General features: G+C 36.3%; 1 protein-coding gene across 1 annotated transcript in view; it reads right to left on the reverse strand.

Annotated features, from left to right (window-relative positions):
- The window catches only part of DNAH7 (dynein axonemal heavy chain 7), a 246,777-nt gene that overhangs the window by 173,110 nt on the left and 49,607 nt on the right, over positions 1 to 24,060 (reverse strand). The window contains exons 11-19 of the mRNA XM_061203571.1: positions 20,678 to 20,861; positions 19,852 to 20,031; positions 15,026 to 15,298; positions 13,785 to 13,912; positions 11,400 to 11,478; positions 7,830 to 8,054; positions 5,576 to 5,722; positions 3,079 to 3,764; positions 922 to 1,108 (exon numbers count right to left, since the gene is read on the reverse strand). Of these exons, the coding sequence (XP_061059554.1) occupies positions 922 to 1,108; positions 3,079 to 3,764; positions 5,576 to 5,722; positions 7,830 to 8,054; positions 11,400 to 11,478; positions 13,785 to 13,912; positions 15,026 to 15,298; positions 19,852 to 20,031; positions 20,678 to 20,861 (2,089 nt within the window). The remainder of the gene's footprint in view (positions 1 to 921; positions 1,109 to 3,078; positions 3,765 to 5,575; positions 5,723 to 7,829; positions 8,055 to 11,399; positions 11,479 to 13,784; positions 13,913 to 15,025; positions 15,299 to 19,851; positions 20,032 to 20,677; positions 20,862 to 24,060) is intronic.

Genomic DNA, 24,060 nt, shown 5'->3' on the forward strand with positions numbered 1-24,060 from the left:
TAAACTTATTAAATAAACAGACCCATGTCCATCTCAGGGAATATTTTCCTATAAAATCATATAGTTGACACTGATACAGTATCATCAGTATTTAGGATTAGAGTCACAATTTTCAAAGTTTAAATAATAAAAATATGCATATTTCCATTTTAGGGTAGAAAAACTTTAAGATAATACTCTTCCTATCTTACAATATTGTATTTGATCAAAACACCAATAGAGAAGTTTACATTCATTTAATGATATCATTTAATAGCTCATATTTCTTGTATTTTAATCTTAACTTCCACTAACACACAAACCACGCTTTGCAGGCAGTAAATAAATAAATGTCTTTTGAACTGAACAAAAACCATACCTTTTTTGGTGTTACTGGTTTTTATTAAATTCCCTCCTTAACTTAAATTCTAAGTTCTCCACTGTATTTGTGTGGTGATTGATTGGTAGGTTGCATTTTGTTTGTATTTATTGGGCCCTTTAAGTATATTTACCTTTGCAGCTCTTCTACTTTTTTTTTTTTTTTTTTGGTCCCTACAGAGAAACTTGTTGATTGAGCGGTTGGCATGCTGACCTTTCCCCACCACAGTACATTTCAGGGGTGGTGCAGCCAGTAACATGGGGGCCAGAGAACAGACAGGACAGTGCGTGCTGAGTACACACACTGTCTTCCTACCACAGCGTCCAGGAAGAACCGCTGCTAGAACCACTATCATTAAATAATGCAAATTCAATTTTGACCTCAATAAGTCATCAGGACAAAACACCTATTTTCCTTTTGATGTTTCTTGCTCCTGGGATTCTAAAATAATATCTGAAAAGGAGCCTACGTGGGAAAAAGACAATGGCTTATTTAGATTGTTTTGAAAACAAAAATCATGTCACTTCAACAAAACAATCACATTCTCAGAGATTTTTACCTACCTGTACTACACTTTTCATTATATCTCTCCACGTTTTATCCACGGTTGTAAATCGTCTGCCTTCCTCAGGCATTTGAGACATAATGTCCGGAGAACTAAAAATGGGCTCCAAATACAGCCACGTGGCTTGGACCTTGAGCCATTCATCCAGAATCTCCTGAAGCAGCAGGAGTTTGCCCTCCCATTCCCTGAGAAGCAAAACACAGTGGCTCTTATCAACAGCAAACCAAGCAATGTTTCAGATGATAAAACTCAAAACCATGACTAGGCTGTCAATCTTATATGCAATGGTGTTATTCCAATTTCCATTCTTCTACCTACTAGCTTTGTTCTACAAAATCTGTCTCTAAATAATAGCATCAACGTTTATGCTAATACAGATATATACATGTTAGATGTACCTATCTACAAATGGGTTGGTTTCTGTATATCAGTAAACCTTTCTGCAATCCGATTCTATGGACAAAGTGTACACACTGAGAAATGAGATTTTAGAGATACTAATGGTATTCTCAATCAAGGGCACTCGGAGCTTCTTGGGAAAGGTAATTACATCCAAGATTTATTTCCTTTAACATTCTTATTTTTTCAGTTTTTAAAAACTTTGGGGCCATAAAGGCTTTATTTCCAGAATAAAATATTTCAATTCATAAGATATAACTGGCATTTAAAGAAAAATCTACATAATCTTAAATATACTAGTGTGGCATTCGTGAGGAGGAAGCATTTCTGAATTTACAATGAGTTATCAGTTTATTTCTAAATATGGAGAACAAAAACAACTTAACTTCCTCAAGAATAAATATTATAATTACAGCATAAACTGACAATTTTACAAGCACAGTTCTATGGTCTTTGCATGTATTTGCTCTATCCTCACAACAACCCTAGGAGGCAGGGTCCAGAGTGTTGTATCTTTTTACCAATAGGGAGACCAAGGTACATAGAGGTAAGTACCAGGTTCAAGCTCACTCAGCTAATGAACAATAGAGCCAGATTTGAACCCAGACAGCTGTAACCACTACACTATAAGAGATAACATAGCCATCAAGAAGAATGATTGGTTAATGGCAACAAAACTTAGAGATGGGATGGCTTTATGTGTAGATGGATACATTACTCATCATTTATAATTTTAGATTGTTAAAACCAAGAAATGTATACAGGAGTTCAAAAAGTCGCCAGGCATTTTAAAATGTCTTTCTAAAATACCTTCCTTTCAATATTCATCAATATATGTGTCTTTCACACAGGGAAATGAATGCCTCTACTTCCTTCTGGTGCTCTTCCCTCTTTCTCCATCTAATCCCTGACTAATGCAGAAAATTTCTCACTAGCTAATGATCTCATGAATAGTCCTTAAAAATAGAATCTAGATATACCACTTTCAGAGAAGTTCAATAATTACTCTTGATGAGCACATTGGAGCAAGCTGGGCAGGAGGCACAGCAATCAAACACCGAGCCAACACCAACAGCTGAGCAAGTTCAGGTTCAGGATAATATATCAATAACTAGGGGCTGATATCACCAAGCAGGTAGCTTTCCCTCACCATGCAAATTCACATTGAAGTTGGTAGTCTGATTTGGATTTACTCTTTTTTAAGATAAAATATAAGCTGCTTAAAACAAATCACAAAAAATTTTAAAACTGACAGGATAAGGGTCAGATTTAGTTGGCTGTGTCAGATGCTCAAAATTCCAGACGAGAATCATAGTTTCATGCTTTTGCACTTATCTAGCCATCCTTTATGCATATGACTGGAAATTACAATAGACTTTGAGGAATCATCGACAACAAACTAATTAGTACATTTGGAAAATTACATTATCATCTTCAGTTTTACAGTTTATATGTTCTATAAACTATGTTCATAGGCATGAGACTATTTTTGAGAGTCAAATGTATAAGATCAGACTGTGGGCAATAAAAATGAGTATCTGGAGGCTGACTGTCTACTACCTTTGTTATGAATATACATGATAGCAAAAGGATCAGGACTCTTCCAAAAGCAATAAAGGTTATCATTCCTTACAATACACTATTTAACATATTAAGTATAAAGTACAGAATCAATATTTAAGAAGAACTGTATATTACATATGAGTGATAATTTTGGTAACATAGTATAAACACTGTCATATAAATAACACTTTACCTCATTTGTTTTTCATAGGGCTTAATGAAAGGAGATCCTCGCATAGTTTGTGTCTTAATAATGTGGTCATCCAACAACATCTGAATTTCATCAACTGATGACAAAATAAATGTCCCACTTTCTCTATAAGGAAGAATGACAAATTCCACTGCATCCCATTCATTAATCATCTTCTCCATGGCCTTTTCGAGAGAATATTCTTTGCTAGCTGCTTCACTAATACCTTCAAACCTATCTAAATATGGTTCCAGATTCATATCTAAAAAAGAGAAGAGAGTGGAATCATCTGCTGGCTGCAGGGGGTAACCAACGATGCTGGACATGGCCTCCCAGTGCCTGGGGCGCAAACCAGGATTACAAATCACTTGAATGAGAGGAATGTGCTGCTTGAAATCTTCCACCTTTGCCTTTACTTTTTTTGTCATTGCCAATGCATTTGGAGAATCATGGAAGGTTTTCTCCAGCTTATATAGTCCTCTCCAGTAATTTCCAACGTCTGTTTCTACTTGGTCTGGATTCACCTTGTGATATGGTCCTTCTGTCCATGCCCTGTATTTGGTGCTAAATTCTACACCAGTTTCATAGAGACGAAGATAAGGGTTCAAACCATCTTGGATTTTTTTACGTTGAGGATATATTGATGGTAGCCAACCAAACGCCTCCTCTTCAGCATTAAACTGCTCAATCTGGAAGGACAAGTATTAAATATGTTATTCTGAAAGTGAATGATATTCAAAATAAAGTTTTAAAAAATATTTATATCAAATGTGACCCAAAAAACCTCTCATTAAACCCTAAAGTTAAATTAGGCCATAACTAGAAAAACTGAGCAGTAATCTCTTTTTTCCTATTTGCTTTATTTTTGTTGTTCTTATTTCTTTTTTATTACAGTTTCCAGAGAAAAATGATTGGTTAAGTTAGTTTAAATAGTAAATTTATATATATAAAAAGTCTCTGCCCATCCAGATATACTGAGGATATAGCTTCATTTATTAACTCACAAGAGCTTAATTACTTTTTAAAAATTCATTTATTTATTTATTTTTGGCTGCGTTGGGTCTTTGTTGCTGCACGCAGGCTTTCTCTAGTTGTGGCGAGCGGGGGCTACTCTTCGTTGCGGGCTTCTCATTGCAGTGGCTTCTGTTTGTTGCAGAGCACGGGTTCTAGGTGCGTGGGTTTCAGTAGTTGTGGCACGCAGGCTCAGTAGCTGTGGCTCGCGGGCTCAGTAGTTGTGGCTCACAGGTTCTAGAGCGCAGGCTCAGTAGTTGTGGCCCACGGGCTTAGCTGCTCCGTGGTATGTGGGATCTTTCCAGACCAGGGCTCGAACCCGTGTCCCCTGCACTGGCAGGCGGATTCTTAACCACTGTGCCACCAAGGAAGTCCCAAGAACTTAATTACTCTTAATAAACACAGCATTGTGTTAGATACTGTGGAAAATAGAAAAAAGTATATTGCAAAGTACCAATTCCAAGAGTTAGTAATCCAGATGAGGAGTTAGATACCAATTATTTAATAATATAAGGCAACAGAAGAGATGTGTTAGAGCAGTAGCCATTTAATATAAAATGAATGATATACTTTTAAAAATGTTATCACTCAGAGACAAGAGAGCCTGCTGAAATAGCGCAATCACAGATGCTAGAGAAGCTACAACCAGGGCTGGGTCTTGAAGGTAAGTAGGATAAGAGACACAAAGAAAGCATTAATTTCCTCTTAGATTAGTAGTGAAGTTGTGAGGATATGGGAGATGTAGATGAGAAATCTACAGAATTGAAAAGAGTGAGATAGATATGTAAATTATGCAGATTACTTAAAATTTCAGTGGCATCAGTTTAAAAAAATCTACAATTTCTCTTGTCTCAACATATATTTACATATCTGAGATTATTATAAACTATTTAATTACCTGAACTAAGATATTAAAATCTTACAATATATAAAAAATGGTAGAACATCATAATATGGTCTGCTTTCATATTTCCCCTTTTTATAAAAAACGCAATTAAAAATTTCAAACTTCTAACATGGCAAAGAGTACGGCTTTTTCCCACCCAGCTGCTACTAACGAGACCACTGATTTCTGAAATAGCGGTATTAGGAACAAAGTAGCTTGATGGGAGAAAATAATGGACCTAATTTAAAACCACAGCCACCAAATCTAAGCTGGCTTCCATGGAGGTGGGAAATCTAAACAGTAACCAGGTGTTATCACATAATGTAAATGATCAAGATTAAAAAGCAGATGGAGATATAACTCTATCTTTAAAATAAAAGATGAAGGCCACTGAAATGTTATTACTACCAATAGAAAACAGCAATGCTGCTCCCTCCTTGAAGCATGTCTATAAAATCTATTTGTGCCATTCATATTAATCTCTAATTAAATGTAGTTAAACTCTTTTATTTGAATCCATTTCTTAAAGGTGAATATCCAATACAAATTCAAATGCTCATTCTGTTGAACTAATTCATCCTATTAAGAATTTTTAAATTATACCTTGTCTGCTGCTAAATCCAACTTTCCATTCAGTGTCTGAGCCTTTTTCAGGTACCGCTGTATATCTTGAAGATCTCCAAATGAGTAGAATTCTTCTGACTGTTTAGCATAACTCTCCAATTCCTCCACAAACCGTTCACACCGTAACTAACAAAAACAATTATTTTCGTTACTATTTTTAAGAGTAAAAACCCCTAGGCATCAAGAGAAAATTTTAGAATTTGTAAGGATTATCAGAATTATTATTACTATATTCTGTCACTGGCAAAATATGAAGAAAGGGATGATCTTGAAGATGACTGGGATCCAAAATATGCAGAATTTTTAAGAGTTGGGATTTAAGATGAATGGATTAAGATTCCTATAATTCACAAATTAGAGAAAGTTTACCCTTGTATTATCAAGGTAAGAAGTTCTAATAAAATGAATAAGAATGTGCTAAACAATGGTATTTCTTTAGTATGCTAATGAAATACAAGCACTTGAAAAAATCTCACAATAATCAAGTATGAGGTTAAAAGTGAAGTCCAATTTTTTTTTAAGGCCTGTAAAGGTAGCATTTTTACAAACAACTGGAAAAAACTGAATTTCTTTAATTGCGTTCTGATATTCAGGTATCTCTTCAATTAGCAATGCTAAAACAAAGTATTCCAAAGTTATTTTTCTTGTCCCATGGGCTCTCTTCACAGGAAATAAAATAAATAAATCCAGATTTAAAAGCCAAAAAACTAAACCCTTCCAGTATAAAACAGGTATGTGTGGTTTTTTTTTTTAATGAGAAAGGCTTCTTACAAAATTGTCATTGGTAAGGCATTCCAAATTAAATGGCTCTTAAAAAACAGCTCTGAATAAAATATTCAGAAGTCAAATCTAGGTTATTCAAAAATAGATTTTATATTTTATAGATTATCTAGGTTGATTTCTGTCCTCTTTGGTTTCCTGGCCAATTTATTGCTCTGGCCCAGTGGGGGAAGGAAAATGAGAGGAAAAATTCATTAACATTATGTGTAGTTTGTAGAATGGTATACATTACAACGAAGTATAGATAATTCTGGGCCACCTAGTGATTTCCTAAGGGTCTATTATATTGTAGCATAAGCATCAAATACTCATGATGCTTTTTACAGGTTTTAAAAATTTCTGAAATGGCCTAAACGTAAAACAGAAATATAGACTTAAATATAGACTTATAGTTTAAAATGAAGGGGTTTTTTTGTTTTAAGTCTATAATTTATTCTGCAAACAACATATGCTGCCAATTAATCGTATTTGCTATAGTGAGGTAGAAAGAGGCTAGGCTTGCTATCAAACAGCTCTACTGGCTGACTTGAAACAAGCCTCTTCACCTTCACTTGGGAACCTTAGTCTCTTCATCTGTAAAATGAGACTGAAAATACTGTGTCATTTATTCACATAATATCTATGAAGTGCTCACGGCATTTCTGTGTGTCAGGCACTGTGCTAGCCAAGCAGATATAAACAGAGAAAAGGTAAAAACGAGACAGCCCTGCTATCAAGGAGCTGACCGACTAATGGGGAGATGGAAATAATAACATAATGATCAGATAATTAGCCCGGTGGAGGTGTGTTAAAAGTGTCATGGGAGCAGAGGAGAAGCAGTGCTGAGGTCTGACTGAAAGGGCTTCTCAGAAAGTCAGCTGACTTTGCTAGATAGACAGGCGGGGCGGCAGGTCACTCCAGAGAGAATGGAGAGAGCGGGTAAGAGATGAGAAGTGTAGGAGAGCGGGGACCAGACGTTGCTCAGGGTTACTGAAAAGTCAAGAGCAAGAAGTGGGGAGAGGTAGGAGGTGAGGCTGGACAGGCAGATGGGGGGAATCACACACCATCTTACACGTAGGACACACACACCAAAGGTTCAAGTTACGGAACGTTATAGTGATGGTTCTGGGCACGGTACTTAGGCAAGCTGGTGATGATGAGGTGTGAAGGTACACCTCACCAAGGGAGCTTTGACCTTAATAAAAATAAACTCAAGACAGTACTGTAAACCGTATAAGATAAATATTATTCTTATTAATGGTCATTTGTGGGCAATATATTCAAATGTTTTCTCCCTTGAAAAAATCAAGAAATGATGCCACATCCATCCATTATGTGTCCTATCCTCTACTAAGACTTACGGGAGGAGAGAGCTAAGATATAATATCTGTGAAATAGAGGAGCTGACATGGCTATGTAAGAAGTTAAATAATTCCAGAAAATGAAAATAATTTAAAATATCCATGATTCCCACCTTAAGACCTTCTTGATATTGTTCTGTTTTCTCCTTAATGATTTTCCTGTGTTCGTCAAAAATTTCATCCATTCTTCCATACCACTGGAAGACATTATTGTTTAGCCTAATGTCTGCTGGAGAAAAGTTGGTACACTCAATGAGGAAGGCGAGGCAGTTTTTAGAATCCACCAATCTCCGTCCCAGTTCAATCATATCAACTGTCTCTACTTTCTGAATATAAGCCTGAGGGAAAACAAAAATTACAGATGGCATTTTAAGGAACGGCTCATGTCAAAAAATAGCCTGTAGAAATACACTGCATAAATATGTACAGACTTGTTAGAAGTATAGACTTTTGGTTCCAAATAGGGGACTGCAGCACAGTCTGCTTCTCATGCATCCTGAAAACCTTTACTGACAGAGCAGGGCAAAAAACAGAAATACTAAACAACACACAAAGAGCACTGGAAAACCAAAGGATGCTATGGTTCTCTGGAATATAAGAAGCAGATGCTGAGTGATATCATTTATTCTTTCAGAAGAACATTTCGGGCACCTATTATGTGCCTGATACTGTGCCAGGTGCTGGCAACAGCAGTGTGACAGAAACAGACCTGGGCTTTGTCCTCAGAGAGCTTATAGTTTAGTGGAGGGGACAGTTAGTCAAATAACCACCATAACAAATGTAAAATGGCAAACTTGCAACAGACACCAGTGCTGCAACACTTTCCTTAGTTATAAAACTAAAATATAACTGTAGACAAATTTAACAAGGAATGTGCTAAATCTATGAGGAAGACTACAGTACTTGATTGAAGGACATTTTAAAAGTACCAAATAAATATGGAAACACACGTTAAAACATAATATTATAAGATGTAAATTCTCCTCCCATCAGTCTAGAAAGTCAATGCAATTTCAATCAAAATTGCAATGGCATTTTAAAAACTAAATTTGATATAATTTTAAAAGTCTCTGAAAGTACTCAAGAGTAGGCAAAGATAATCATGAAAAAGGAAAATGATAGAGATTAGCCCTGCTAAATAGCAAAATATACTATATAGATGCAGTAATTTAAACAGTTCCTGTTCTGGCTCAGGAGTAGAGAATGCAACAGAACAGAGTTTAGAAATAGATCCAAGTACAAATGGAAATTTAGTGTTGAAAAAGAGGCATTTCAAATCAGGAGTGAAATGACAGATCATTTAATAAATTGTACTGAAGTAATTGGCTATTGATTCTGGAAGAAAGTAAAAGCCCTATTTACTTAGTAGAAGTACAGAGAAGGTATACTGTTAAGTGAATAAAATAATTTGCAGGAGTAATGATTCTATTTTTGCAAAAACAAAGCTCTCTGTGTGTGTGAGTGGGTGAATATATAGGTGTGTGTGTATGTGTGTGTATACATGTACATGGAGGTGCCCATGTGTATGTACATATATACATGTAGCTCTCTCAAACCTCTTTTGAAACATATTAATTTATGCATATATCTTAATAATATAAATTCTGAAAGAAACCTGCTATCCCACTGAAAAATGAGAAAACTGGCAATTACTTGTACCTACCTGTGTTTACCTTCCCTGTTATACCCCACACCTCCCTGTCTATGAAGTAAATGCTTTTTTTCTTAATGCTTTTAAAGTTCTTTTAAATCTCTAATAACCACCTCTCTCTGGCTCTCCCTTTTCATCACTCTCCCTAGTGCCATATATATACATATGTTTGGAAAGAACCATTACCCCAAAAAAAAGGAATTATGGAAAAAGATGAACTTTTACTTTGTACAATTCCATATTGTTTAAATTTTCACTTTTGTAATTAAAAAGAAAAAAAGGACATTGCCTTAAAATCTTTCATTGATATGTCATTCTAATTAGAATAAATGTTTTTCTGTTGCAAATCCAAACAGTGATCTAATTGAAAATACATTTTTGTAATTTGGTTAATCAGCTTTTTATGTAGTCAAACAACTGCATTTTTATTTCCTCTTACTGATAAAAAATGACTGATGTCTGTATTGAATAAATTGAGAAGATGTTTATGCCCTTACAGGAATAAACTTTTTCAAGATACAGAAATATTTTAAATATTAGGTAATGAATCCTATTTGCTAATTCTGTGAAATGTTGCTATGAACAATAGAAATTCACAATAAATAACTCCAAATTCCTAAATATTTCCAGTGATGGTTAAGAGGGTAAATAAATAACACTCTTCATACTCAGTATTCATTTTTTTCAAAGGAATTTCCAGCTATGGAACTCTCCAGCTACCTTTCAAATCATCCATAATCAAAGTATCACTTGATGTTCTATAATAACTCATGTAAAATATAAAAAATTCTAAAAAGGATATCATAGGTATGTTTGTATTTGATACACACACATACACATAAATTCACATGTTAAGAACCCCAATCCAAGCACAAATACTTTAAAGGAAATAGAACTCTTTAGAGGCTGATATGTAAAATTTGGTTCTAGTGATTTTCACAAATTTTTCTTTAAGTGAATAATTTAATGTACGTAATCATTTGAACACCTTTTGTAATTTCCTACGTATACAAAGTTTTGAATGATTTAACATGTTTTGCCGGGTTTGCTTAAATATTTTAAAATCTAGGAACACAAGGGTTCTATTTTGGATCTTCAGATTGCTAGAAAAGGAAAAAGAAGATCCTGCAAAAGTGTAATGTTATAAGAATGGAAAAGGAACAAAATAAAAGGATGATTAACCAGGTGTTTTATATTATTTTATTACCATCAGGTAGACTTCAAGCACAGAAGCAACAAGAAAAATGATGCGAGACTTCTCTAATATTTTTAGTACCATAAGTCCTATGCTCAAAACACTTTTCAGCAAACTACCACAGAAATGTTTAATATATAATAAAAGCCTATCGAAAACAAAATAAAATATTACTTAAGGATTAAATATTTGTTGATTAAAAAAATGAAGGATGACTGCATATCTCAGGTTGCCCAAGACAGTCCTGGTTAATGCCTGTTAGCATGGTAACAATTATTAATAGTGCTCTCAAAAAGATTCTTGTAGACGATTGCATTAATAACTCCAATACTTCACCTCTCCCACTATCTGTCCTTGTAGTGTCCTCTCACTGGCTCTGTGGCCATTTTGGTCAACAGGCTATTCGCTTATGTGATACAAGCAGAAACTTGAAAAGCATTTGTACAATTGGGCTTGCTTTTGTGCCTCTACCATACCATGAAAACATGCCCAGCTGAGCCTGTTGAAGTTTGAGAGACAAGCGGAGCAGAGCCAAGCTGCTGAAGATAATTACACTAGTCAACCCAACTGAGAACTAGCTGATCTGATTGAGTCCAGAAGAACCATCTAGGAGGAGTGTCCAGCTTGAATCACCAAACTTCATACTCATGAGCTCTGTGTGTGTGTGTGTGTGTGTGTGTGTGTGTGTGTGTGTAACTTACTATTTTAAGCCTCTGTTTTAACTTTTGGAGCGATTTGTTATTGTATTATCATGTCAATAATTATAAAAGCTGGGGAAAAAAAAAGAAAAACAATTTACTTACACACACATGACTATACAGAGCTTATAAACAATACCTTCATTTCCATCAGTTCTGCTGTATTTGGAGGAGTGCTAAGAGCTTTTTCAGATATCTTCTCAAATTCCTCACATAATCTGAAACACCAGACAAAACCCATCTTCTATAATTAAATTTTATTCCTAAATATATTCCTGTGTACTATTTTAATGTTCTATTACATGAAAAATACAGTCAGATGATCTTACCTATATGACATCTAATTAATTAAAAGCAAATTTGTGCTCATTTACTCATTCATTCAATACACATTTAATGATCATCTATTACATTCCCAACTACAGTAATAAGTGGCGGAGGTACACAAATGTGTAAGATGCAATAATGGTTCTCAAGCAGTTCACAATCCAGTAGGGACAACAAGACTATGAACAATCATTTCCAACCTAGAGTTTTAAGGGCTCTACCAGAGATTTAGTTGAGATGGCACAAAAAGGTGGTCTACTTGGAAGGCACGGTTAAAATGGGCCTGTGTGCTCAGAAGCTTCTGGTAATATGCAAATATTTCCTACTGATTTAGGTTGTGGGCAATATAAACAATGAACTTACTATGGGATTTTAAAAAAAGAGTAGTGAGAGCTAAGGAAGTTCAGATAACATCTGCAGAAATTTCTTCAAGAAGATTGAAGAAGGAGAGGTGAAGGTGAAGGAGAGGGAATGGATGGTGATGATGTTGGGTTGAAGTGGAGGGGTTGGAGGACAGAAGAGGGTTTTGACCGTGTTTGTAAATATCAGAGGCAGAATCCACAGTGAAGGAGAGATTTAAAATGAGACACAGAGGGGACGACTAGTAGAGCCAGGTCCAGAGGGATGGGAGGCAAGGGGGCTGAGCTCATAGGTAGAGACGAGAACAGTGAGTGGCTGACAGACTCTTGACCTCTGAGAATGTGGGGAGGCAGATAGGGAGGGGTTCGTGGAGAGGTGAGATGAGACATGTAAGGGCAAGGAGTTGAGGGCATTTGTATCTAGTGGTTCCTATAATAGTCCTGGTATATCCTCTATACAGCCAGTGAGTCTGGTGAGAGGCATAATTAAGAGAAAAGGGGAAAAAGTAGAACTGGCATGAGCTCTGGGGGCAGCTAAGAGGCAGGGAAATAGTTATGAAATTAAAGCAAATATTTCACTCAGCATGAAATGCTGTAAGTAAAAGACATTTTCACTATTCTTCCAGTACTTTTAGAGGAAAAGGTACTTTAAGCTGAATATACTGTTCTGTTTCTCAGATAAGCCACCCGAATCCTAGCCCTTTTCCACGTGGTGCCTCCCTCTTCAGCCTCCCGCCTCTCAGTATCTGTGAGAGCAACACAACCCACTCCTTGTTCTTGGAATACACCATGCCATTTTCATACCTCACTCCCTTCTCCATATTATTTCCTCTAACTGGAATTCTTTCACCCACATCATTCACCTGGCGGACTCCTACTCATCCTTCAAAATGAATTCCTACATCACTTCCTCTTTGCAGACTTCCCTGATTTTCCCCTCTCCTCCAAACCTCACCCTGAAAGGAAATTAATCACTTCATTCTCTACTGTTCTACTTCTGTGGTTCAGGACAGAACTTATGGCACCCTGTTGTTATTTACTGAATTGGATGTCTATTTCCCCTTCTACAATGTAACTTTCTTCAGGAATTTTGTTCATATTCATTCCAAGTCTCTAGTGCTGTGCCTGACATATGGTAGGTAAATGAAGCTCCCTCCAGGCTTCTTACAGGCTAAAAGAAATATCTTTTGAATGCTTTTTCTCTAACACTATAATTATAAAAAATTCTGATTATTTGGGGGTTTTATTCCATGTAACTGATAGCAGGAAAGAGGTTCCTGGAGCCACACTATCACCAATGCTAGAAAACTAACTACACTTCTTGTCTTAAACAGGTATTCTGCGTCACACATTAGCATTCTGTGAGTTTACTTAACATGAGTCAGTTTTCCTAAAAATCTCCAGATTGGACAACAAATGAGTTTGTAGTTAAGGTAACGTGTTACCATGGCCTTGAAGGGTAACTACAGTAAAATGATGTTCCAAATTTGAGATCCTTGACAACTACCGTGTATATCCACTGTGAAAACTCACTTTGTGTATTGATTACACAAACTTAAAAATCTGAAGTTAGACAATGTCCACCTGACTTGTACAAAAGAAATGCAAACACATTTTAATACCACCCTAATTCAGACAACTGGGAAGGCACACTCATGGTGAAAAAATACTAAAAATCACAAAATAACACTTAGAGCCAAGTTGAAATAAGTTTGGCTTTATCTTTTCTTTTCTATCATTTATGACACTGCTCTAAATCCATTACTTTAGTTGAGTGACAGTTGATTCTATTTAATTCCTCCACCCCCAAAAATAAAAATATAATATTAAATAAATACCTTGTATTTACTTCCTGATGGTCTCTAAACATTTTAGCTATAAGTTTTCCACAAATAATATCTGCTCGCTTCACCAAAGCTCTGATTAATTCCCCACAGCGCATTTCAAACATTCCTAAACGAATAGTCTGCAATGTTAGGTATTAAAAGTTTAATAAACATGAAATGACATAAATGATTCCCACAAGTTTGCCTTTTTCCATAATATTGATTTTTGTGTGTGTGATCTAATACAACTGAGTTGTTTTTTTTTAATAGGATGCAGGCAGGGTTTTGCAAATACTCTTTTATATTTTACCACTATCTTCTGGGTGAATCTCCTTGAACAGTGTATCTTGGAAGCCAATTCTATTTCAGGACAATACTTGATATAAAAACTTTGGAGAATTGAGTTATTGCTACACAGATAGTGTGGGATTTAAATGTTATACTCGCTCTGTACAAAAAAGTAATGCATGGTCATGGTAGTAATTTTGCAAAATATAAAAAAGGACAAAAGAAGAAAACGTTTAATTACCAGTCTCCTACTAAACAGAAGTAACCACATTTTGGTATAATTACCATATTTTCCAAAGGATTTGTAAACACCAAAGCCAAAAAAAAAAATTAGTTCTTGATATTTTTGAGGGGCCAAGTTAAAATAAATTACTTAAAAATCAGGCTTAGGGGCTTCCCTGGTGGCGCGGTGGTTGAGGGTCTGCCTGCCAATACAGGGGACACGGGTTCGAGCCCTGGTCTGGGAAGATCCCACGTGCCGCGGAGCGACTAGGCCCGTGAGCCACAATTACTGAGCCTGCGCGTCTGGAGCCTGTGCTCCGCAACAAGAGAGGCCGCGATAATGAGAGGCCCGCGCACCGCGATGAAGAGTGGCCCCCACTTGCCGCAACTAGAGAAAGCCCTCGCACAGAAACGAGGACCCAACACAGCCATAAATAAAACAAATAAATAAATAAATAAAAATTTTAAAAAACTTCATGGTAAGACACTTGTTTAAAAAAAAAAAAATAGTCAGGCTTAAAGGGTAGACCTTCAGCTCTACGAGCATAAGAACTATGTGTTTTGTCTCCCTCTGCATAGCCAGGGCTTACCACAATGCTTGGCACATAAAAAGGCCCAACAAACAGTTTTCTGTTGATGATAATGGTCTAATTCTTTCACTGTAGGGTCTAGAAATACATCCTAATAAAACTGGGAAAAGATCACTAGGTACAAAGAACAGTTGTACAAAATGGGTCATTTACCTTTCTAGATGTGTACTGTATATCCTCTATGAGTTTTTGGTATTTGTGAATTTCTTCTATTATTTTCTCATAATTATGATTTTCTGCAAGGAAAGCATCAGCATCTTGCTCAGCTTTTTTGGTAATTAAAAAATCATACTTGTCATAGAGTCTGAGGTGCTCATTCGGTGCCACGCTCTCACACGTAACCACCTCCTTAATCTTTTCTTTGTGAGCTTCAACAACTTCCTTCAGAATTATCGGCTTCAAGGTTGTCGGTTTAGACTTACTTTCCTAAACAAAGGAATAAAAACAATATGAGTTATTGAAAATACTTTAAGGTAACCATATCATTCAGCTTTGTAAAAATGCCCATCTTACCATATTGTCTTTTTTTTTTATTCACAAGGTCCCTTGGATTTTCTAATCTATATCTGTAGAGAGTCCAATCACAGCAGTATTTAAATATCTAGGTTTCATATGTTTTGTTTTTCTTAGAGGCTATCTAGGTGTGTTTTGTTTTTCTGTATGGAGGAAAGAGCAGTCACTTGAGAACATACACAAAATAAGAGCTGGAATATCAAAACAGCAAAATCCATGTTTTATTTGTACAATTGTATAGGCTAGCTTAAAAGGTAGCACTTGCATCGTACATTATTTAAAAAAAATAAGTCAGCTCAATGTCATATGATCACAGTCTTTGATCACAGTCACAGTACTTCTTCACCTTGAGGAGTAATGTCTGTAGAACAAAGAAGGATTGCTTACTCATTCACTGACCTCTGAGCTTTCAGAGGTCAATGTGAACAGCAACTAGAACAGACTAAAATCCCCAGTTGCAAAATTTGCATTCTGCTACCACCATTAGAATAATGTGGGCAAGAATGTATCAGACAACAATTTTAAATAAGCAAACAAATCTCAACATCTTGTCTCCTTCTCTTTTTGAATAAGAGGACAAGTAAATGTCATATATATATGGTTTATTATCTTGAACCACATTACACTTAAAAAATATATATGCTCTCTACCTGTTGTCCAGAAAAAGGGATTTTTAACTGTAACAAACAAAAATCATTGCCAGTAGTGAATATTCTACAGCTTTCAAATTGAGAATATGAAAGGATTCCTTAGAGAACTGGGTAATTTGTTCAGGTATCCAGGATGCATTTGCCCGCTATGCCCCCTAGTGGACATTTCTGGAAATCACACTTTTTCAGAACTAGATGCTTCCTGACAACATTAGTGAATCCCACCACCATCACCACTACCTCACCCCCCAGGGCACAGCAGATACTTGGTGTCATCTTTTTTGAAAAAGAACTTTAGGATAAAGAAATATATATTATGTACTGCAATGTGAAATTGTTGGATCTAATGTGAAGCTCATTAACATTCAAGTACCCTCTGTATCACTTGTTTCCAAACTTGAGTGATTGCCAGAATCATCTAGGGATATTTTACCAGTATACCTACTTCTGAGTACAGACTGTCATTGTAAATCTACATGTCTAGGTGCAGGGAATGGGGGTGGCGGGGACCCCCGGATTTGTATTTTTAAAAGTCACCACATGATGCTGGTACATAGGGTTTTAGAATCATTACCCCACGTATAATGCCCCAGGTAAGACCTATCTCTCAAAATTTGATACCAGAAAAAATACCTGAGCAATCTAAAACTTGTTATATTTTCCTCTTTACTGTAGAAACCAGGAAGCTTAGAGCCATATTTTATAAGCATAAAATCATAGCAACTGTCTTCATTCAGATGATTATAATACTTTTTTCTACTTCGAACTTTATCTAGTAACTCTTATTAACTTGTTATATCTGTCTGTTTCATAAGCTACATCTAGTCATTCTTGAGGAAGGCAGGGTATGAACAGAATAGAAAAGGATGCAATAGGTGAACTGGAATTAAACAAAAAAACAAAGTAAACAGTAAGTTTCTTGAGAGACTTCTATTTATGGTAATATGAGGAATAGATACCCTGTTTGAAAACAACGACCTAGTTCAAAACACATAAATATGCTGGGGAAAATGCCAAATATAACTTTTATAATGCATGGTTAAGGCAGTAAAATCATAAGGCAAGTCTAAGGGGCCAAACATGAGAGAATACATGAATCGGGAGGTAACTATATGCGGACGTGAGCAGCTGCCCTGGGGACTCTGCTGATCCCCGGTGGCCTAAGCTTTGCTTTAATGAGTCTCCGGCAGGATGGGCACATGTGTGGGGCTGGGTGGCATGGGTGAGAGAATGGCTGTCAGGAAACAAAGCCTCAAGCCTGAGTAAGGTGGGAAGTCAACTGATACCCCTACCTAAAGCCAGGAACAATGAAAAGTGACACAACCTCACAATGAGGGTTCTGAGGACACAAAACTTCAGAATGCTGAAAGCTGACAGAACCTTTAAATGAGGGGGCAAGAAAGGAAAATGTCTTGTTAGGGCCTTGTTTTTCAGTGGAGAAGAGAAAGGATCTTTGTCTTAACAATCTGGAACCACAAGCCTGTTCTCATACACATTTGGGTAAACACTCACACTGCCAGTGTCGTCCACAAAATCCTCAGGCAAGAATTTTGGTTAAAAGGGTCCTGGGGGCTTCCCTGGCGGCGCAGTGGTTAAGAATCCGCCTGCCAATGCAGGGGACACAGGTTCGAGCCCTGGTCTGGGAAGATCCCACATGCTGCAGAGCAACTAAGCCCGTGCGTCACAACTACTGAGCCTGCGAGCCACAACTACTGAAGCCCGCGTGCCTAGAGCCCGTGCTTCGCAACAAGAGAAGCCACTGCAATGAGAAGCCCGCTCACCGCAACGAAGAGTAGCCCCCGCTCACGGCAACTAAAGAAAGCCTGCGCAGCAACAAAGACCTAACGCAGCCAAATAAATAAGTAAAAATAAAGTTCCCTTAAAAAAAAAAAATCATTAAAAAAAAGGGTCCTGGGTTTGCAGGGGCCTCCAGAGCACATGTCAAGAGAATATGCAAAATCCAGAGGAACCAACCCAAATCAAGGCCTCAAAGACTTTCCTGCATAAAGTTCTTACGTGTATAAGCCCATAATAATAAAGAAAAAACACCCACAGAAATAAACCACCAGGAGCAGGAGTCAGATCAGCAAACAGAGAAGAGTAATGAATACATGACTAAGTACAAGAGACTATCAAAAATGACCAGGCCTAGTTGAAAAAAAGAAAAGTTAACGGATTCCGAGAAAATAAAAATAAAATGATAAAAAAATTAGAAGCTCTATGAAGAAGATAATATTCTCAAAATGAATAATGTCACAATCACAGTGTTAAGTAAAATAAAACAAGTCATGGACTATTTATAAGATGACTCCATCTATACAAAGACATAGAAAAACTAAAGAGAAATTGTTTACAGATATACAGACATGTAGTAAGTTTATGTTTAAGAATTCAGAATAATAACTACAAAATGCCCAATGGTCACTGCAGCACTGTTTACAATAGCCAGAACATGGAAGCAACCTAAATGTCCATCGATAGAGGAATGGATAAAGATGTGGTATATATATACAATGGAATATTACTCAGCCATAAAAAAGAACAAAATAATGCCATTTGCAGCTACATGGATGGACCTAGAGATTGTCATACTGAGTAAAGTCAGAAAGAGAAAGACAGGTGTCATATGGTATCGCTTATGTGTGGTATCTAAAAAAATGGTACAAATGAACCAATCTACAAAACAGAAATAGAGTCACAGATGCAGAAAACAAACTTATGGTTACGAAGGGGGAAGGGAAGGGCGATAAACTGGGAGATTGGGATTGACATATACACACTACTATACATAAAATAGATAACTAATAAGAACCTACTGTATAGCACAGGGAACCCCACTCAATACTCTGTAATGACCTATATGGGAATAGAATCTAAAAAAGAGTGGATATATGTATATGTATAACTGATTCACTTTGCTGTACAGCGGAAATTAACACAACATTGTAAATCAACTATACTCCAATAAAAATTAATTTAAAAAATAACTACAAAGTGCAAGATAGTGATTCCTTTGCTAGAAGGAAGAAGGATAGGGATATGAACAGGGAAGACCAATTGGGAGGTAGAGCTTAAAGGTAATAGTCATTGTTTAAGTTAGATTGAAGGTATGAAGGTGTTAACTCTATTACTGCTTAAAACTTTAAACACTAGCCTTACTGCTTAAAACTTTAAACACTAGCCTCCTGTACTCTTTTGTATGTATGAAATATTCGTACACTATTTTAAAAATGAAAAAGGAAGAAGAAAGCTACTGTTTGGACATACGAAACTTGAAAAGCTTTTAAGTTAAGGAATTTTCAGACATGTTCATTTCATATACTAGACTGCAATAACTACTGTTGAAATACTGTAGTTCAGCAGAACTTTGCTAAATATTTGGCCAGAGAGAGAAGGGAAGTAGGATCTATGATTTGGAAGTAAGGAGACATGACTATTCCTGGAAGAAGGTGTATCAGGAAGGTAGCTAATTGGAGGAGAGTTTTACAGAGCTGGAAAAGTGTAACAGCAGTCAACAGCATGGTGTGAATGCTACAGCAAATGCTCATTGACAGCTTCAAACCAGATCACAACTTTAATTCTTCCCCCTCAGGAAGTTTTCAGGTGAGTTCAAGAGAAGACTGGTCTAAGAAACCAGTATTTAAGAGAAGCTAATGGGAAAATAGTATGTTTTTAAAGCAAAACTGCCTTATAAGCCAATGTTACTAGGCCATTTGTATTCTATAAAGCAGAGGATACCTGTCTATACTAAAAGAAGTTATTTGAAGCAAATACCATCATGCAAATTAAAGCAATCAGAATATCCTTATTACTTACCCACTTGGAATACAATTTTTCCTCAACTCTTGGCACGAAACTGACAGCCTTAATCATGACATCATAAACATTTAGAAGGATGTCTATATAGTCATTGAAATCAGGTTCAAACTTAATGGTGTCATTATCAAGAATCAGCCTCATGACAAAACCTGGATGTTCAAAAGCTCTAACAGAATCCTGCAACAAAGAAGTTATATATATATAATAAAGTATACATATATATATGCATATGAATTGTGATAGACTAAGGAGTGCACTGGTCCCAATTAGGATACATGGGAACTCACCCTTCTTCTTATGTCCTAGACAGTTAAACCAAAGAGGAACTGTACCAAAAAGGGCAAGAGCCATTCCCAGCTAGACTTGTTGGTATCTAGTATCCACTGAGCCTACAGATCAACTATAGCGTCAAGATTCCAGAAAAAGGAAGATGTGCACAGCAGTGGGGCTCTAGAATCATGAAAGAAGGAGCCCAAGAGGAGAACATTCAAATTCCCAGACTCCACTCACCCTGTAACAGGACCTTCTTCCAGAGAGAAAAGAGTTCTTTGGAGAAATCTTCCCCAGCCCTCATGACCCAAATTTCCCAATTATGGGAATTTTTACTCATTTCCACTAACCTCACCAATGTGATGATAATAATATATCCTACACATGCAGGTTGACATTAAGTCTTTTTTTTAAAAACACATAAGTGTAATAGGTCTAAAGATATACTTTCTGCTCTTCCACTGGTAAAGGTTATTTTATAATTATCCACTCTGAAAGAATTGAAAATAAATAAATTGGTAAATGAATATTGGTGTAACTGAACCTTACTTACGGGGGGTTGTGCAATTAAGTCCGTGAAATCTTGCATGGAAACCAAAGTGAGGTCCTGCAGCTGTAAAGTCATAAGTGTAGCAGCACAGTTGAAAAAAGATTCCAACTTGGCACTGCTGTCACCAGTTGGCAATAGCTTTTTTTTACTACCTTGGTAATAAATATTCTGCACTTCTGGAAACCACCTTGAAAGAACAAAAGACTTTTAAAAGTTAATATTTTCAGTGAATTACTCCTCTTACATTAAGCATTAACAGTAACTTCTGAACATCTAAAGGTCTTTATAGAGAGGTATATTGCCAAGTCACATTATCCACTCTCTGAAATGTAAGCGCTAGCATATTTCACTCCTCCTGGGAAAAGAAATTTTAATCATAGCCAATGGAAAATGGCTCAACGACATGATGCTGTGATAAAAAGGTAAATCGAGCTCCTGGAACCATGATTCCTGCACTTTTTGAATAATATGACAATTAACTTTATTGGATATTACAAGATACTCCTCCCCAGTCTCTGAAATTGCTCTTCAGGGAATGGATTTGTCAGTTTAAAGCTAAAATGTGAATAACATTAAATCAAGGGAGGGCTTATTTGGCTCAGCCCACTTGGTAATTTATGTTATTCTATCTATTTCACAATGATAGTTGAAAACAAGACACAAAACAACAAAAGCAAGTATATTATTTTTTTATCCTCCTTAATGAGAAATCCTGAAAGAGTGACCAATTTAAAACAAGTTTCAAATGTATATGTATCCTTGTAATAAAAGGAAAACAGTGAAATTCATATACAGATACATGATGATAACAAGTGAAGTTTTCAGTTTACAAAACCACTGTCCAACACTAAAATTAAGGAATATTTGTACCTCTCTCATAAGAGATAATAAATTTTTAAAAACAAGGAGTCAATATAAGTTCAGGAGTTGCCTGAATGCTCCAAGAGAGATCAAAGTTTTAAATGTATGTATTCATCACTTTAACAAATACGTGTTTAGTGCCTACTGTGTGCTAGGGACAGTGTCATGGGAGATATGAAAAGATATGACATGATCCCTTCTCTCTCATAATAATGAAGGCAATGTGTCATGGCAGAAAAACAGCTTGGAGATCAAAGAATAGAGACATAATTTTCTATTTAAGTAATAGAGAAGGGTTCTATAGTGAAGATGGCAAATTTCACGGAAGAATAGATAAAAATGAAGTGAGGAAGACCCTGAGAAAAGGATCTGAAGTAGAAGATACTAAGAAAAATAGGTGGGAGAGGTAGGGCTAATATATCTGATCATTTCACTGTCTATAATGGAGCGAATACACTAGAAAATAGGAATAAATAAGTGGGGGGAAGTCTGTGAGGACTTTTGCAGAACTTGGGACAGGCTCACGTGCTGTGAACACACCGCAGATCCTTCTGCAGCAGGGCATCACTGTTAAAGCAATAGGTAAAAGGACAAAGGAGGACAAGTAGCCAATACTAAGTAGAGAAGGGCAACGCCAGATTAATGAAGGGGATTGAGAAATCTCCAGTAGTTCAGGCAAGAGATGGAGTAAGTCCAGGGCTGTAAGACTGGAAAAAGGACAAAGAACAGAAAATACATTGAAAAAAATTATTCATTCAATCATTGTCTCAAAAATACTTACAGGGTTTCCTATTATGTACAAAACATTTGAGGTACTAAATATTACTCAGTCCTCAAAGTACTTATAGGTGAGTGGAGGGGAAAATGCACACACATAAATATATATTATAAAAGGAAAAAGTAATAAGAGAACAAAGTATCAGAGGCATTCAGAAGGAACAGATCACTTTTGATGAGGTAACAGTAAAGATTTCATGGAAGAAGGGTCATTTGGTCTGGACACTGAAAGACGCAAGAGGGGCTTCTCCAGGAATGAGCTGCATTATGTGCTGTAAATAGCGTGAGGCATAATTTTTTTTATTGAGGTATAACTGATATAACATTATATTAGTTTCAGGTGTACAACATGACGACTGAATATTTGTATGTATTGCAAAATGATCACAATAAGCCTAGTTAACACTGGTCACCATAATTAAAATTTTGTTCTTCTTGCGATGAGAACTTTTAAGATCCACTCTCCTAGAGACTTTTAAATACACAACACAGTATTGTTAACTGTAGTCACCATGCTGTGTACTATATCTCCATGGGTTATTTATTTTATAACTGTAAGTTTGTACCTTTTAACCTTCTTCAACCATTTCATCCACCCCTTACTCCCTTCCTTTAGCAACCACCAATCTGCCCTCTGCATCTATGAGCCTGGTTTTTGTTGTTGTTGTTTTAGGTCCCACATACAAGTGAGACCATATGGTATTTGTCTTTCTCTGTCTGACATATTTCACTTAGCATAATATCTCCACAGCCCATCCATGCTGTTGCAACATCTTCTTTATCCATTCATCAATCGATGAACATTTAGGTTGCTTCCATGTCTTGGCTATTGTAAATAATGCTCCAATGAACATGGAGGTGCACATATCTTTTCAAATTAGTGTTTTCCTTTTCTTCAAGTAAACACCCAGAAGTGGACGTGCTGGACCATACGGTAGTTCTCTTTTTAAATTTTTTAGGAACTTCCATACTGTTTTCCACAGTGGCTGCACCAATTTACATTTTCAGCAACAGTGCGCGAGAGTTCACTTTTCCCCACCTCCTCACCAACACTTGTTACTTCTTGTCTTTTTGATAATAGTCATTCTAACAAGTGTGAAGTGATATCTCACTGTGGTTTTGATTTGCATTCCCCTGATAATTAGTGATGTTGGGCATCTTTTCATGTACCTGTTATTTATCTGTATGTCTTCTTTGGAAAAATGTCTATTCAGATCTTCTGACCATTTTTAATCTAATTGTTTTTTGCTATCACATTGTATGAGTTCTTTATATATTTTGGATATTAACTACTCATTAGATATATATAGTCGCAAACATTTTCTCCCATTCAGTAGCCTGCCTTTACGTTTTGCTGATGGTTGCTTTTGCTGTGTAAAGTTTTTATAAATATGTGTATAAAACATAAAATTTTGCTAATAGTATCCAAGAGGTTCTTATTCTGTTTTAATCCCCTTAACCTCTGATTAAATCTGATACAATCTGATACAATTATGTCTGCAAAGATGATGATGCTAAGAGTCACAGAGTTTAAGAGGGGAGCAACTGAGCAACTTTCAAATTTTCCTAGAATTCCCATCTCACAGATGGAAACAAACAAGGAGTAACTAATTATTTTAAAAACCAACAATTGGTTAAAAAGGAGAACAAAGAGTCTACAGATTTACCAATTGGATAGATATTTAACAGTGGTAAGGTATGGTTACAGGCTAATCTTAGAAGCCATGCCATTTTTAATTTAACGTGAC

This window comes from Eubalaena glacialis, chromosome 1 (assembly GCF_028564815.1).
Source record: "Eubalaena glacialis isolate mEubGla1 chromosome 1, mEubGla1.1.hap2.+ XY, whole genome shotgun sequence".
NCBI classification, from domain to species: Eukaryota; Metazoa; Chordata; class Mammalia; order Artiodactyla; family Balaenidae; genus Eubalaena; species Eubalaena glacialis.